The sequence below is a fragment of the Chiloscyllium punctatum genome, chromosome 12 (genome assembly GCF_047496795.1).
Source record: "Chiloscyllium punctatum isolate Juve2018m chromosome 12, sChiPun1.3, whole genome shotgun sequence".
In the NCBI taxonomy this organism is placed as follows: domain Eukaryota; kingdom Metazoa; phylum Chordata; class Chondrichthyes; order Orectolobiformes; family Hemiscylliidae; genus Chiloscyllium; species Chiloscyllium punctatum.
The window spans coordinates 6,723,179-6,741,147 of NC_092750.1; the positions used below are offsets into that span (position 1 = coordinate 6,723,179).

The window sequence follows — 17,969 nt, forward strand, 5'->3', positions numbered from 1 at the left end:
TCAGGACGCTGTACATTTTATGAACTGCCTTCACAATCGGTCCTTTCTTTCCACTAATTTGTCACTTAACGTCTGAAAGCACCTCTGGCAGTGTAGCTCTCCCTCAGTCCTGCACTGACAGTGTCAGTCAAGGTCAGTGTTTGACCCTTAACTGGAAGTGGACCTTTAACTCCTGACAGAGTTCGTACAAACTACCAACCACTGCTGACTGGGAGCCAGCCCCTCCTGATCAAACAGCGCGATACCTTCCCCGTGTTTCAATGGGTCACTTACCATGGAATGTGCAAATAGGAAAATCTGCAAGCCTGGGTGACGGTCCTTCATCAGATCAAGGTGCTGCAGGCAGTCCCGGACATAGATTCTGAAATCGGACCCAATCATCCGCTTGCCTTCACTCTGCCCATGGCCAACTGTGTACAGAGAGAGAAGGAAGATTCAACATTTGGTCGGTCTGACTTAACTTCAGTATTGCTGAGAAAAGAGACAAATGTCAAAACTTCTTGCCTTGCACTCACCAGGACAGATGCAAGAATGTCAAAGTTTCAAAGGGAACAACAATTTATACTACAGGACAAAAGGGTGCTGATTGATTGACCAGTCGACTCTGATCGGTCAGTGTGTTACCATGGAGAATTCACTGGGAAGCTATTGTCTTCCACATAGAAACATAGTAAGTGAATTTCACAACTAATCTTGGAGGAACCTGTTTGGGCAAAGTTCACAACACAGAATCAGATAAGTTAATTGTTGTTTTAAGTCTGTCCAATAGAAAGGCTGCAGTAGTGAGTACAGTGGGTTCTTTCTTGATAATATGTTTTTACAGATAAGTCTCTTGATTAAACTTAAAATGTAAGCCATAACTATTAATTTAACCTGGGGCAGTGTTTTGTAGAGGAATAAGACGGTGTTATTTTCTGGGTCTGTAGATTGTGAAGGAGCAAAAATGGCCTTTGCAGTGATATGTACTTCTTGTCAGATGTGTGAGTTTAAAGAGAGTTTAAGAGTTACTGTTGAGTAGATCTGCCATAAATGCTGTTGGCTGCGAATCTTATCAGATCGAATGGATCGGTTAGAGAGACAGTTAGAAGCGATGAGGAATTTGCAACAGCACCAGTATGTGATGGATGGCAGTTATAGGAAGGGGGGAAAGTCTTAGATACAGTCACAGAGATGGGTCAACTCCAGGAAAGTCAAGAGAGGTAGGCACCTAGGGCAGGAGTCTTTTGTGGATATACCTATTTCAAACAGGTATGCTGTTTGGAAAATGTAGGGGGTGATGGATTCTCAGGGGAACGTAGCATGAACAGTTTCTGATATTGAGACTGGCTCTAATGCAACGAGGGGTACGTCGGCCTCCAAGAGATCAATTGTGTTAGGGGATTCTGTAGTCAGAGGTACAGACAGACGTTTCTGTGGCCAGCAGAGAAAAAGCCTCTCCCTGTGTGTTGTTTCCCTGGTGCCAGGATCAAGGATGTCTCAGAAAAGGTGCAGAATCTTCTCATGGGGGAGAGGGGCCAGCAATTGTCCATATTGGAACTAACGATTAAGGATGGAAAAAGGTTGAGATTCTGAAGGGAGATTACAGAGAGTTAGGCAGAAATTTAAAAAGGAGATCCTCAAGGGTAGTAATATCTGGAACCAAAAGAGAAAATGCTGGAAAATCTCAGCAGGTCTGGCAGCATCTGCAAGGGGAGAAAAGAGCTGATGTTTCAAGCCTTACTGACCCTTTATCAAAGCTGTAATATCTGGATTCCTCCCAGTGCTACGAGCTAGTGAGGGCAGGAATAGGAGGATAGAGCAGATGAATGCATGGTTGAGGAGCTGGTGTATGGGAGAAGGATTCACATTTTGGGATCATTGGACTCTCTTTTGGGGTAGAAGTGACCTGTGCAAGAAGGACAGATTGTACCTAAATTGGAAGGGGACTAATATACTGGCAGGGAAATTTGCTAGAACTGCTTGGGAGAATTTAAACTAGTAAGGTGGGGGGGGGGGGGGACCCAGGGAGATAGTGAGGAAAGAGATGGGACAAGGTAGGACGAATAAATTAAACTGCATTTATTTCAATGCAAGGGGCCGAACAGGGAAGGCAGATGAACTCATGGCATGGTTAGGAACATCGTACTGGGATGTCATAGCAATTACGGAAATATGGATCAGGGATGGGCAGGACTGGCAGGATACAAATGCTACAGGAAGGATAGAAAGGGAGGCAAGAGAGGAGGGGGATTGGCATTTTTGATAAGGGATAGCATTACAGCTGTGCTGAGGGAGGATATTCCCAGATATATATCCAGGGAAGTTATTTGGGTGGAACTGAGAAATAAGAAAGGGATGATCACCTTATTGGGATTTTATTATAGACCCCCTAATAGTCAGAGGGAAATTGAGAAGCAAACTTGTAAGGAGATCTCAGCTATCTGTAAGAATAATAGGGTAGTTATGATAGGGGATTTTAACTTTCCAAACATCGACTGGGACTGCCATAGTGTTAAAGGTTTAGATGGAGAGGAATTTCTTAAGTGTGCACAAGACAAATTTCTGATTCAATATGTGGATGTACCTACTAGAGAAGGTGCAGAACTTGACCTACTCTTGGGAAATAAGGCAGGGCAGGTGACTGAGGTGTCAGTGGGGGAGCACTTTGGGGCCAGTGACCAGAATTGTATTAGTTTTAAAATAGTGATGGAAAAGGATAGACCAGATCTAAAAGTTGAAGTTCTAAATTGGAGAAAGGCCAATTTTGACGGTATTAGGCAAGAACTTTCGAAAGCTGATTGGAGGCAGATGTTTGCAGGTATAGGGACAGCTGGAAAATGGGAAGCCTTCAGGAATGAGATAACAAGAATCCAGAGAAAGTATATTCCTGTCAGGGTGAAAGGGAAGGCTGGTAGGTATAGGGAATGCTGGATGACTAAAGAAATTGAGGGTTTGTTATGAAAAAGAAGGAAGCATATGTCAGGTATAGACAACATAGATCGAGTGAATCCTTAGAAGAGTATAAAGGAAGTAGGAGTATACTTAAGAGGGAAATCAGGAGGGCAAAACAGGGACATGAGATAGCTTTGGCAAATAGAATTAAGGACGATCCAAAGGGTTTTTACAAATATATTAAGGACAAAAGGGTAACTAGGGAGAGAGTAGGGCCCCTCAAAGATCAGCAAGGCAGCCTTTGTGTGGAGGCACAGAAAATGGGGGAGATACTAAATGAATATTTTGCATCAATATTTACTGTGGAAAAGGATACGATAGATGTAGACTGTAGGGAAATAGATGGTGACATCTTGCAAAATATCCAGATTACAGAGGAGGAAGTGCTGGATGTCTTGAAATGGGTAAAGGTGGATAAATCACCAGGACCAAATCAGGTGTACCCGAGAACTCTGTGGGAAGCTAAAGAAGTGATCGCTGGGCCTCTTGCTGAGGTATTTGTATCATCGTTAGTCACAGGTGAGGTGCCGGACAACTGGAGGTTGGCAAACATAGTGCCACTGTTTAAGAAGGGCGGTAAAGACAAGCCAGGGAACTATAGACCAATGAGCCAGACCTCGATGGTGGGCAAGTTGTTGGAGGGAATCCTGAGGGACAGGATGTACATGTATTTGGAAAGGCAAGGACTGATTAGGGATAGTCAACATGGCTTTGTGCGTTAGAAATCATGTCTCACAAACTTGATTGAGTTATTTGAAGAAGTAACAAAGAAGATTGATGAGGGCAGAGCAGTAGATGTGATCTATATGATGTCAGTAAGGCGTTCGACACTGGTTAGGCCGCTGTTGGAATAAACCTGTAGGCAAAAGACCTATTGCCTGCCCATGCTTCCTCTGACTTCACAGGACAATAAGCAAGTCAATGAAGTTTCGAGCAAGGGTAGGTTTCTGAGTGGAGACCTTCCGTGAAAGGGCAATGAGGTATAAGCTGAGCTTTGGTGCTCTCCCTGCTCAGTGCGCTGCAGATGACCTGGGAAAACACAAAAGGTCACTGCAGGCCCATGCTGCGCAGTTAAAAAGGATAGTGTGAGGGAGGCAAGTTCAACAGGGAACTGTCAAAAAGGAATGGACCATTGATTTGCTACAGCATGAAAGCAGGCCATTCAGCCCCTCAAATCCACCCTGACCCTCCTAAGTGCATCACACCATGTCCTTACCCAATCCCTCTAACCCCACATTTCCCATAGCCAATCCACTCTAACCTATACATCCTTGGCACTACAAGTCAATTTAGCATCACCAATCCACCCTAACCTGTATATAGAGTCATAGAGTCATAGAGATGTATAGCATGGAAACAAACCCTTCAGTCCAACCCGTCCATGCCGACCAGATATCCCAATCCAATCTAGTCCCACCTGCCAGCATCTGGGCCATATCCCTCCAAACCCTTCCTATTCATATACCCAACCAAATTCCTCTTAAATGTTGCAATTGTACCAGCCTCCACCACATCCTCTGACAGCTCATTCCATACACGTACCACCCTCTGCGTGAAAAAGTTGTCCCTTAGATCTCTCCTATATCTTTCCCCTCTCACCCTAAATCTATGCCCTCGAGTTCTGGACTCCCCAACCCCAGGGAAAAGACTTTGCCTATTTATTCTATCCATGCCCCTCATAATTTTGTAAACCTCTATAAGGTCACCCCTCAGCCTCCGACGCTCTGGGGAAAACAGCCCCAGCTTGTTCAGCCTCTCCCTGTAGCTCAGATCCTCCAACCCTGGCAACATCCTTGTAAATCTTTTCTGAACCCTTTCAAGTTTCACAACATCTTTCCGATAGTAAGGAGACCAGAATTGCAAGCAATATTCCAACAGTGGCCTAACCAATATCCTGTACAGCCGCAACATGACCTCCCAACTCCTGTACTCAATACTCTGACCAATGTTTGGGAGAAGATTTGTAGCTCGGGTGCTCGTTGTTGTGGCTCTGTTCGCCGAGCTGGGAATTTGTGTTGCAGACATTTCGTCCCCTGTCTAGGTGACATCCTCAGCTTGGGAGGCTCCTGTGAGTTAGACACTCGTGGGTTAGAAACCTCTCCCACAGACAGCTCCCAGACACGGAAAGAACAATACTGGCCAAGGGACTCAACTACAACCACAGGGACGCCAAGACAGCAGACTTCCTAGCAGCACTAGAATGCACACTTAGGAACAGAAGAGACACAACAAACAGTGAGACAAAGTATCGTACCTCTGATAACAAGGAAAAGACAAACACATAACCTCAACACCAAGGAGGGGTAAGCACTAAAAGCACTAAGACACGATAAGGACATAGTTATACTACCAGCAGACAAAGGCAGAATGACGGTCATCCTGGACAAAGCAGACTACATCCAAAAAGCGCAACAACTACTTGCAGATACCAACACCTACCAAAAGAGGGAGTTTGACCCCACCCCACAGCTCACCAATAGGATAAACAACACACTGAGGAACCTACAAAAAAACGGACAGATAACCAGGTTTGACCTACAAAGAATGAAACCTGAAAGCAACAACACCCCCAGATTCTATGGACTAGCTAAAGTGCACAAACCAGACATCCCACTCAGACCCATAGTATCACTACCAGGGGCACCATCACACAAACTGGCTAAAGAACTACAACAGAAACTGAAACACCTGATCAGCGGATCCAGACACTCTACACAGTCAACACAGGAATTCTTGGACATCATCAGAAATATACACATAGACAAGGAAGAAACTATGGTCTCATTCGATGTAACGGCACTGTTCACCTCTATTGACAAAACCCTAGCCAGAGAAACAATAGCCAACCTGCTGGATATACAGAACAGACAACAAGACAGGGAACCTAGCAACAAAGACTGCATACTCAAACTACTGGACCTGTGCCTCACAACACACTTCACATTCAACAACCAAATATATGAACAAATCAACGGAACACCCATGGACCCATCTCTGGACTCATAGCAGAAGCGGTAATGCAAAGGTTAGAGCAAACAGTCTTACCTCAAATTCAACCCAAACTCTGGGTCAGATATGTAGGTGATACCTTTGTAATCATTAAAAACACAGAAATAGAGAACACACACCAGATCATCAACGCCACACTCACAGGAATCCGATTCACTAGAGAGGAAGAAAAGGACAACCAACTCCCATTCCTAGACGTGATGGTACAGAGAACACTGAACGGAGAATTCACCACAAAGGGACACAGGAAAGCCACACACACAGACCAAGTCCTGAACTACGAAAGCAATCACCCCAACACACACAAAAGAAATTGCATTAAGACACTGTTCAAAAGGGCCACAACACACAGCAGTACACCAGAACTGCAAAAAGAGGAAGAAGAACACCTATACAATGTATTCGCCAAAAACGGATATCCCTGCAATTTCATCAACAGATGCCTAAGGGAAAGACAACGGAATGAGGACATGCCACAACCCAAAGGACTAGCCACGTTACCATACATCAAAAACATTTCTGAACTGACAGCCAGACTACTGTGACCACTAGGACTCATAACAGCACACAAACCAACAGCCACTCTCAGACAACAACTCACCAGGACAAAGGACCTGATACCCAGCATGAGCAAAACCAATGTAGTGTACAAAATCCCATGCAAGGACTGTACAAAACACTACATAGGACAAACAGGAAGACAGCTAACGATCCACATCCATGAACACCAACTAGCCACGAAACGACACGACCAGCTATCCTTAGTAGCCACACACTCAGATGACAAGCAACATAAGTTCGACTGGGACAACACTACTATTATCAGACAAGCCAAACAGAGGGCAGCCAGGGAATTCCTAGAGACATGGCACTCATCCACAGATTCAATCAATAAGCACATCGACCTGGACCAATATACCGGCCACTGCAGCGGACAACTGGAACTGACAACCGGAAGCGGCAGATTCAAACCACTACAAATGCCGGAGGAAAGATCACAGAAGCGCCTCACAAGAGGCTCCCAAGCACTGAGGATGTCACCTAGACAGGGGACGAAACGTCTGCAACACAAATTCCCAGCTCGGCGAACTGAACCACAAATCTGACCAATAAAGGAAAGCATACCAAACGCCTTCTTCACTATTCTATCTACCTGCGACTCCACTTTCAAGGAGCTATGAACCTGCACTCCAACGTCACTTTGTTCAGCAACACTCCCATCTTTGTACTGTGGGAGGAGAGACACAAGGAGAACATACAAACTCCAGATAAAAAGTCAGCCGAGGGTGGACTTGAACCTGGGTCCCTGGCGCTGTGAGGCAGCAATGCTAACCATTGAGCCAACGTGCCACCCTTAAGGGGATTGATGGGGAGACAGCTTCAACTGGGAACTATCAAAATGGAATTGACCATAGAATCGCTACAGTGTGGAAGCAGGCCATTCGGCCCACAAGGTCCAGACTGACTGTCTGAAGAGCATTCCGTCCAGAGCTGCTTCCCCTGCCCCGACCCACCAAAAAAACCCAAAGAACTGTGGATTCTGTAAAGCTGAAACAAAAACAGAAATTGCTGGAGAAACTCAGCAGATCTGATAGCATCTGTGGGGAGTTGAAAAGTGTGGCGCTGGAAAAGCACAGCAGGTCAGGCAGCATCCAAGGAGTAGGAGAATCGACGTTTTGGACATAAACCCTTCACCTGATGCTAGGTAGAAGTGGGTACTGCAGATGCTGGAGATTAGAGTCAAGATTAGAGTGGTCCTGGAAAAGCACAGCAGGTCAAGCAGCATCTGAGATGCAGGAAAAATCAACGTTTCAGACAAAAGCCCTTCATCAGGAACCTGACCTGCTGTGCTTTTCCAGTATCACGCAAATCTTGACTCTTCACCTGATACTGCCTGACCTGCTGTGCTTTTCCAGCCCTATACTGTTCGACTCTGATGTCCAGCATCTGCCATCCTCACTTTTTCCCAGCGTCCGTGGAAAGAAAGAGGAGTTAGTAGTTCGGGTCCATTGTGCCTTCAGTTCTGAAGTGAATTTCAGAAACCTTACCTCTGCTTTCTCTCCACAGATGCAACCAAACCTGCTGCATTTCTCCAGCAGTTTCTGTATTTTTTCTGTTGCAAATCAAGTACGGGGATTTTATATCAAAATAACTTCATCCTGACACATCAGGAAGATCCCAGCTAGGTCATACAGCAATCTACTTTTTTTTACTGAGATTGGCATTTATTACCCATCCCTAGTTGCCCCTCAAGAAGGTGAGGGTGAGCTACCTTCTTGAACCACTCCAGTCCCACAACTGGACCCACAATGCCCTCAGGGAGGGAGTTCTGGGATTTTGACCGAGTGACACTGAAGGAACGTTAGAAAGACCAAGAGCCAGTTGGGTGACCAATATGGGCATGAGGCTTTATCTGCTGAAGGTACCTTGGCCTGACCCTTTCGTTCAATGAACAACTGAGAGTCACATGATCTGTCATATAAGTTCTACCTGTGAGGCTTGATTACCATAGAGACTTGGGTCTTTCACAAAGACATAGGTGCAAATGTTTGTGCCTGAACGTGATGGTAAAGGGAGCAAGGCTTATGGTGGACAGACTCAGAGTCTCCAAGATTTTGGGGGCAGAAAGAGAGGACGAGCTGCCTGTCAGAGATAGTAAAGAATACAAGTGGTACAGTCTGCAATGAGAACACAGTTTCACTGAAAGCTACTGGGCACAGTTTGGCACAAAGAATAATCTCAGGCTGGAGGGATTTATCCCCTGGTAATTTGAAAACTCTGTGAGATTTGCTGTGATAAATTCTGGAGCAGAAATCACCAGAATGGATCTTACAGCTGGCAGCTGGGAAACAGTCACTTGATATTACAATTCAGCAAGATGAGGAAATGTGAAGCTGAGATTGACTAGGAACTGCTTTCTTTAATGACTCAATACCTCTCCATGGGAATCTATACTTTAACAGCTTGGGATATTGGGCATGTTAAAGTAATAATAAGGATTCACTTTTCTGCTGTTACATGTATTAGTTACTGTTGGGCAACGATTAGTCAAATTCATAGAGATGTACAGCATGGAAACAGATCCTTCAATCCAACTCATCCATGCCAATCAAATATCCTAACCTAATCTAGTCCCATTTGCCAGCACCCAGCCCATATCTCTCTCAACCCTCCCTATTCATATACCCATCCAGATGTCTTTTATATGATGCAATTGTACCAGCCTCCACCATTTCCTCTGGCAGCTCATTCCATACACGTACCACCAATTGTGTGAAAAAGTTGCCCCTTAGATCCCTTTTATATCTTCCCCCTCTCACCCTAAACCTATGCCCTCTAGTTCTGGACTCCCCCACCACAGAGAAAAGACTTTGTCTATTTACCCTATCCATGCCCCTCATGATTTTAAGGTCACCCCTCAGCCCCCAATGCTCCAAGGGAAATCAGTCCCAGACTATTCAGCCTCTCCCTTTAGCTTAAATCCTCCAACTCTGGCAACATCCTTGTAAATCTTTTCTGAACCCTTTCAAGTTTCACAACATCCTTCTGTTAGGAAGGAGACCAGAATTGCGCATAATATTCCAAAAGTGGCCTAACCAATGTCCTGTACAGCCACAACATGACCTCCCAACTCCTGTGCTCAATACTCTGACCAATAAAGGAAAGCATACCAAACGCCTTCTTCACTATCCTATCGACCTGTGACTCCACTTTCAAGGAGCTATGAACCTGCACTCCAAGGTCTCTTTGCTCAGCAACACACCCCAGGACCTTACCATGAAGTAAGTCCTGCTCTGATTTGCTTTCCCAAAATGTAGCACCTCACATTTATCTAAATTAAACTCCAGCTGCCACTCCTCAGCCCGTTGGGCCATTTTTTCAAATACCTTGTTAACTTGAATCTTGTGCAATTCCTTTGAGTTGGTCATTGTGAATCGAAACTCCTTGCTTCAAGTTATCGATCATTATGAGAAGTGTAGAGTAACTGTTTTGCAGAACACTCCCATTTAGTCCCAGGCACTATTCTAAACTTACTATTCCAAGTCACCACCCTGTTCCCATGCCAACTGCTCTGGCATGGCCTCCTGCAGTGACTTAATATCAATCCACACAACTTTAAGGAACATCCTTGTAAATCTTTTCTGAACCCTTTCAAGTTTCACAACATCCTTCTGTTAGGAAGGAGACCAGAATCGCACGTAATATTCCAAAAGTGGCCTAACCAACGACCTGTACAGCCGCAACCTGACCTCCCGAATCCTGTACTCAATACTCTGACCAATAAAGGAAAGCATACCAAAGGCTGAATAGTCACTTTACAATTCCAAACTCAACATTGAGCTTAACAATTCCAGGCCGTAACCTCTGTCTTGATTTGTTTTTGTCTCCTCTGTCTTTCCTGTTTTGGCTTCTAACTTTTTTTGTTTCAGATGAGATCTGTTCATGATTCTGCCATCCTCACTTCACCGAAACAGACCTTGGTTTGTTTCTGCCTTTACTTGACCCATTGCCACTTCGTTTGGTCCTGCCCTGTCAACCTTTCTGTTAGTTACCTTCATCTGTTTTCCACTCTATCACAAACCACTCAGCAGAGACTGGACTAGCCCTATACATATTGTGGCTACAAGAGCAGGTCAAAGGCTAGGACTCATGCGCTGAGTAATTAACCTCCTGCTTCCCCAGTGTCTGTCCACCATTAACATAAGTCTGAAGTGAAGTGGAATAATTGCCACTTGCCTGGAATATTGCAGCACCTTAACATAGAACATTCCAGCACAGTACAGGCCCTTCAGCCCTCGATGCTGCACCAACCTGTGAAACAAAACTGAAGCCTACCTAACCTACACTATTCCATTCCCATCCATATGTTTATCCAATGACCATTTAAATGCCCTTAAAGTTGGTGAGTCTACTACTGTTGCAGGCAGTGTGTTCCATGCCCCTACTACTCTCTGAGTAAAGAAACTACCTCTGACATCTGTCCTATATCTATCACCCCTCAATTTAAAGCTATGTCCCCTCATGTTAGCCATCACCATCTGTGGAAAAAGGTTCTCACTGTCCACCCTATCTAACCCTCTGATTATCTTATGTGTCTCAATTAAGTCGCCTCTCAACCTTCTTCTCTCTAACGAAAACCGCCTCAAGTCCCTCAGCTTTTTCTCATAAGACCTTCCCTCAATACCAGGCAACATCCCAGTAAATCTCCTCTGCACCCTTTCCAAAGCTTCCACATCCTTCCTATAATGCAGTGACTAGAACTGTACACAATACTCCAAATGTGGCCGCACCAGAGTTTTGTACAGCTGCAGCATGGTCTCATGGTTCCAAAACTCAATCCCTCTACCAATAAAAGCTAACACACCATAAGCCTTCTCAACAACCCTATCAACCTGGGTGGCAACTTTCACGAATCTCTGTGATCTCTCTGCTCATCTACACTACCAAGAATCTTACCATTAGCCCAGTACTCTGCATTCCTGTTATGCCTTCCAAAGTGAATCACCACACACTTTTCCTCATTAAACTCCATTTGCCACCTTGAAGGTAGAGTCATAGGTAGACAGGATAATGAAGAAGGCATTTGGTATGCTTGCCTTCATTGGTCAGTGCATTACGTATAGGAGTTGGGAGGTCATGTTGCTGTACAGGTCATTGATTAGGTAAAAAGGCCAGTTTTAGGATGTTGCATTCAATTCCAGTCTCTGTGTTTTAAGAAGGATGTTGTTAAAGGTTCAGAAAAGGTTCAGAAAAGATTTATAAGGATAGTCAAAGAATCATAGAATCCCTGAGGTGTGGAAGCAGGCCAATTGGCCCAACCAGTCCACACCGACCCTCTGAAGAGTAACCCACCCATATCCATTCCCCTACCCTATTACTCTACATTTACCTCTGACTAATGCATCCAACCTACACGTCCCTGAATACTATGGGCAATTTAGCACAGCCAATTCACCTTAGTTGAACAACTGTGGATGGCCAGGGTTGGAGGGTTTGAGCTATAGGGAGGGGTTGAATAGGCTGGAGCTGTATTCCCTGGACCATCGGAGGCTGAGGGGGTGACGTTATAGATGTTTATAAAACCATGAGGGGCATGGATAGGGTAAATAGACAAGGTCTTTTCCCTGGGGTGGGGGGGGAGGGGTCCAAAACTAGAGGGAATAGGTTTAGGGTGAGAGGGGTAAGATTGAAAAGGGACGTAGAGGCGACTTTTTCATGCAGGGGTGGTGCATGTATGGAATGAGCTCTCATCATAAATCTACGTCCACTAGTTTTGGACTCCCCCACCCCAGAGAAAAGACCTTGTCTATTTACTCTATCCAGGCCCCTCATGGTTTTATGAACCTCTTAAGGTTACCCCCGCAGCCTCCAACGCTCCAGGGAATACAGCACCGAGGAAGTGGTGGAGCTGGGACAACTGTAACATTTTAAAAGGCATCTGGATGGGTATATGAATAGGAAGGGTTTGGAGGATATGAGACAAATGCTGGCAAATGGGAATAGATTAATTTAGGATATCTGGTCAGTGTGGATCAGTTGGACTGAAGAGTCTGTTTCCGTGCTGTACATCTTTATGGCATTGTCAGTGGCACGGTGGTTCAATGGTTAGCACTGCTGCCTCACAGCACCAGGTACCCAGGTTCGATTGCACCCTCGAGCGACTGTCTGTGTGGAGTTTGCATGTTCTCCCTATGTCTGCGTGGGTTTCCTCTCACAATCCAGAGATGTGCAGGTCAGGTGAGTTGGCCATGCTAAATTGCCCATAATGTTAGGTGCATTAGTCAGGGGTAAATGTAGGCTAGGGAAATGGGTCTGGGTGGGTTAAATTCCTCTGGATTGTTTCAGGGAGCCAGCGAAACCAAAGCCCGATTGCCTGGAAGTTGCTGTCTGTATTGGAGAGGTTTAACACAGTGGGAGGTGAGAATTACAGAAAATTGCAGCGCAGGAGGAGACCCCTTTGAAAAGCAGTCAGATCGAAGCCCAAGTGCCAGCCTTTTGTTCCCTACTCTTGTCAGGTTCATCATCCGCAATTACCTGTCTAGCCTCCCTTCAAATTATGGAATGAATTTACATCCTCCCTTCAGATCCAGCAGTCCTGATCCCAACAGCTCACTGGATGCTAATTTATTTCCTTATCACCCCTCAGGATCTGTTGCCATTGATCACCAATGATCTCTAATTATGGATCCACTTTTTAGAGTGTGGTGTAATTTTGCTAGCAGACTTGATGGGCTGAAGGGCCTCATCTATACAATTCTATAATTCTCCAGAATCATATCTCTCTCTCTGGCTACTCAGAATGGTGTCTCAGTGGTTAGCATGGCTGCCCCACAATGCCATGGACCTGGGTTCAATCCCAGCCTCAGGTCACTGTCTGTGTGGAGTTTGCATGTTCTCCCTGTGTCTGGGTGCTCTGGTTTCCAAAGTCCAACAATGTGCAAGTTAGGTGTGGGAGATATAGGATATGTGGGATGCTTTTTGGAAGGTTGGTGTGGACTTGATGGGCTGAATGGCCTGCATCCACAATCCAGTTTTTCTACCCTTCCTGGTGAGTGAGGTTGCTCATCCCGGGTAAATAAATGCAAGAACTGGAAATGTGAAACAGAAACAGAAATTGCTGGAGAAACTCAGCAGGTCTGGCAGCATCTGTGGAGATGGAAAAACAAAGCTAATTTTTCAAGTCCAGCGATTCTTCTTCAGGGCTGTAACTTGAAACATTAACTCTGTTTCCCTCTCTGCACAGCAATGCTGCCAGACCTGCTGAGTTTCTCCAGCAGTTTCTGTTTTTCTTCAACATTCTGTTGCTAAAATGTTTACGTTTTCTCTGAAGCACAGGACCCAGAAATGTCCTGCCGTAGGAGGAGGGACATTTGTCTTGCATCGTCAAGTTGTTATGATTATTGTCAAATTTTTAACGCTACTATTGAAAAGGATTTTATTCTGACGGGCATCATTGAAAACAACAAGATTTATTGACTCTCGTCCAATTTGCCATTGAATGACTGCAGTCCCTGGTGTAACTGTACACCCGCAGTACAGTTCATAGAATCATAGAATTGTTATGGCATGTAAGGAGAGCATTGTGTTTGCACTAATGTGTTAAACCAGAGTCACTACTGAGTGCGTGTTTCCTGATTTCTCCCCATATCCTTACACTCTGCTTCTGTGTAAATGGTCAGCCAATCATGAATGCCTTGATTGAACCTGTCCCCTACCACATTTCCAGGCAGTGCTTTCCAGACCCGAACTACTCACCTTCCCCACTTCATCCTTGCTTCATTTGCACGTCACTTTAAAACATGCCCTCTATTTCATGCTCCCTCCTTCCCTCTCTCTCTCTCTCTACTCTGTCCAGCCTGTTCAACTCTATCAAATCTCCTCTCAGCCCTTCTTCTCTCCAACGAGAACAGTCCCAATCTTTTTCAATCTATCACCATTCCACACCCACGGTACCATTCCTGCAAATGGCTCCTGCACTCTCCAGTGGGCTCAGTAGGAAATGTTACTGGTCGTCAGGGTGTTGCTATGGCTGTCATGGTCCAAGATTTTGACTCAACAGCAACAATAGGAAAACCGATACATTGCCAAGTAGAACGGGAATGTGGCTTGGATAGGAACTTAGAAATTGGGTTGTTCTCATGTGCTTGAGAACAGAGCAGAGCAAAGGGGCTAATTGGAAAGCTTTTAAAGAACTAGAATTCTTACAATGGGCTGAATGGCCTCCTGCTGTGCTGTATAATTCTGAGTTGGGGGGGGGGGTGAGAGCAGAGAGAGTGGACAGCTGGGCAAAAACAAAACTGCATCGCTGAATCCTTTCATAGACCCTTCTCAGAAAGCGATTAATTCCTTTGGCCTCTGTTCTCCAAATCTATCATTAACCTGGAACCGCGCTTCTGAGAAAATCGTGTACAAGTTGGCAGGCAGACTGCTACTGAGGCAAAAAGCATGGGTTTGGTTCCACGCAAAGTTGGCTTACAATGCAGTTTAATACCAACAGAGTGTACTCAATTCCCATAACTGGCTAATGGACTCTCATTCTCAACCTCTCCCCTTGCCTGAGGTATTGTGGCCCTCAGTTTACTGTGTGCAGGAATTGTTGGTGACAGCAAAATATAACAAGCAGTTAAGATTTGTACAACCCAATCCATCTTCCGTATGAGCACACTTCATTTATTCCAAAGAAAGAGAGATCCTTTACCATGAGATTTACCGGGATGCTGCCTGGACTGGAAGGCGTGTCTTATGAAGAAAGGTCGAGGGAGCGAGGGCTTTTCTCATTGGAGTGAAGAAGGATGAGAGGTGACTTGATAGAGGTGTACAGAATGACGAGAAGCATAGATAGAGTGGATAGCCAGAAACCTTTTCCCGTGGCGGAAATGATTTTAATGAGGGACATAATTTTAAGGTGATTGGAGGAAGGTTTACGGGAGATGTCAGGGGTAAGTTCTTTAGTCAGAGTGGTGGGTGTGTGGAATGCACTGTCAGCAGTGGTAGCAGAGTCAAATACATTAGGGACATTTAAGCAACTCTTGGATAGGCACAAGGATGATAGTAAAATGTAGGTTAGAGTAGGATAAAAGACCAGCACAACTTCGAGGGCTGAAGGGTCTGTACTCTGCTGTACTGTTCAATGTTCTATGTTCCATATTGGCACTTCATAATATTTTTTAAATTGCAAAAGAACAAGATGGATGGTGAGGAGTATTTTAGCTCAGGGAGTTGTGGAACATGCTGCTTGAAAGTGCAGAGAATGCAGATTCAACAGACTCTCAAAAAGTCTATTGCATCAATAAAGTCATAGAGGCACAGAGCTGTACAGCACAGAAACAGACCCTTCAGTCCAACTTGTCCATGCTGACCAGATATCCTAAATTAATCTAGTCCCATATGCCAGCACTTGGCCCATATCCCTCTAAACCCTTCCTATTCATATACCCATCCGGATGCCTTTTAAATGTTGTCATTGTACCGGCCTCCAATACTTCCTCTGGCAGCTCATTCCATACATTCCCCATCCTCTGCATGAAAACGTTGCCCCTTAGGTCCCTATTAAATCTTTCCCCTCTCACCTTATATCTATGTCCTCCAGTTTTGAACACCCCTACCCTGGGGAAAATACTTTGACTAGTTGAAAAGGAGATGGTTACGAGGGTCTAGGGAAGAAACAGGTGACTGAGAGACTTGGCACAGCTTTTTGACAAAGCAGGATCCATAACTCAGGGCACAATTGGCCACCCGTACTGTATCACTTTAGGGGCAGAATATTCCCCTCTCTACAAGAAGAGGCAATAATTGGGTAAGTTGGTACTGGAGAAATACTCACCTGTTTAGACCATGATACCAGAGGATATAGTAGCAGAATTAGGCCATTTGGCCCATTGAGGATAGACAGGGTAGTGAAGGTGGCGATTGGAGTGCTTGTCTTTATTGGTCACTGCATTGGAATGTAATTTTGCTGCTGGAAATGACTTGGTAAAGCCACTTTCAGAATGCAGCATGTTCAATTCTGATCTCCCTACTTTAGGAAGGATGCTGTTAAACTGGAGGTGGTGCAGACAGGATTTACAAAGGTGTTGCTGGGATTGGAGGATTTGGGCGATAGGGGGAGACTGAATAGGCTGGGGCTAGCTTTCTTGGAGTGTAGGAGGCTAAGGAGGTGACTGTATAGAGGTTTATAAAATCATGAGAGGCATGGATAGGGTGAATAGGCAAGGTTTTTATCTCAGGGTAGGGGAGTCCATAGGTTTAGGGCGAGAGGGGAAAGATTAAAAAGGACCTGAGAGGCAACTTTTTCACACAGAAGGTGGTGCATGTGTGGAATGAGCTGCCAGAGGAAGTGGTGGAGGCTGCTACAGTTACAACATTTAAAAGGCATCTGGATGAGTATATGAATAGGAAGGGTTTAGAGGGATATGGGCCAAATGCTGGCATATGGGACTAGACCAAATGGTCTGTTTCTATGCTGTACATCCCTATGACTCCATGAGTCTGTTCTGCCATTTGATCATTCAATCCCATTCTCCTGCCTTCTCCCTGTAACGCTAGATCCCCTCACCAATCAAGAACCGATCTCTCTCTGTCTTAAATACACTGAATGACTTGGCCTCCACAGCCTTCTGCAGCAATGCATTCCCACAGATACACCACCCTCTCACTGAAAAGGTTCCTCCTCATCACAGTTCAAAAGGGCCACCTTCACTCTAAGGCTGTGCCCTCAGGTTCCTAGTATCTCCTATTAGTGGAAACATCTTCTCCATGTCCACTTTATCCAGGATACCCTTCTCACCACCTCGGAGCAAGAGGTCCTTGGGTAATCTCCTTGGCCCAACACCAATTAAAGCCTATAACTGGTCCATTATTGCCCACTTCAGGACCTCAAAATGCTACCTCCCCCCCCCCCCCCCCCCCCTCCTCCCCCATTACCTGCACCCCAGTGGCTGAGAAAGATGGTTTGTTTCCTGACTGAGAGATTGTGGCACAAACACAGAGAGTGCTGGAGCAACGTCTGTGGAGAAAGGTATGGAGTTAACACTTCCAGTCTGATATTAAGACTGAGCTAGATAGTTTGGGAATCACAGGTTCTGGGGGAAACACTAGAAAGTGGATGTAAAGAATGTCGGGTCAGTTATAATCCTACTGGTGGTGCAGCGGGCTTGAGGGGCTGAATGGCCTACTCCTATTCCTATTTCTTATGGCCTTATGGATTGTTCTTTTTCACTGCACCTTGGAAACCTGTCTGCTGGGTTCTCCAAAGGAACAGACCTGAGCCAGTGGGATAAAAGCCCAATGGAGAACTTTGACATGTTGGTCGGGTCAGGGTGTGGGGACTATGTAGTCCCTGCATTTGTATTCTTACTAGTCGGTGGTTTGATGCAACTGATTGGCTTACTTCACCATTTCAGAGGGTGGATCAGAGTCAATCACATTGCTGTAGGTTTGGAGTCATGTATCGGTCAGATCTCCGTATAAATGGACATTGTCATGCTGCTGATGTTTATTTAAAGATAGCAGACTTCCTGCCTTAAATG

General features: G+C 45.2%; 1 protein-coding gene across 1 annotated transcript in view; it reads right to left on the reverse strand.

Moving 5' to 3' along the window:
- The window catches only part of LOC140483577 (monoglyceride lipase-like), a 98,376-nt gene that overhangs the window by 57,489 nt on the left and 22,918 nt on the right, over positions 1-17,969 (reverse strand). The window contains exon 4 of the mRNA XM_072581799.1: positions 274-410. Coding sequence (XP_072437900.1) covers positions 274-410 — 137 coding nt within the window. The remainder of the gene's footprint in view (positions 1-273; positions 411-17,969) is intronic.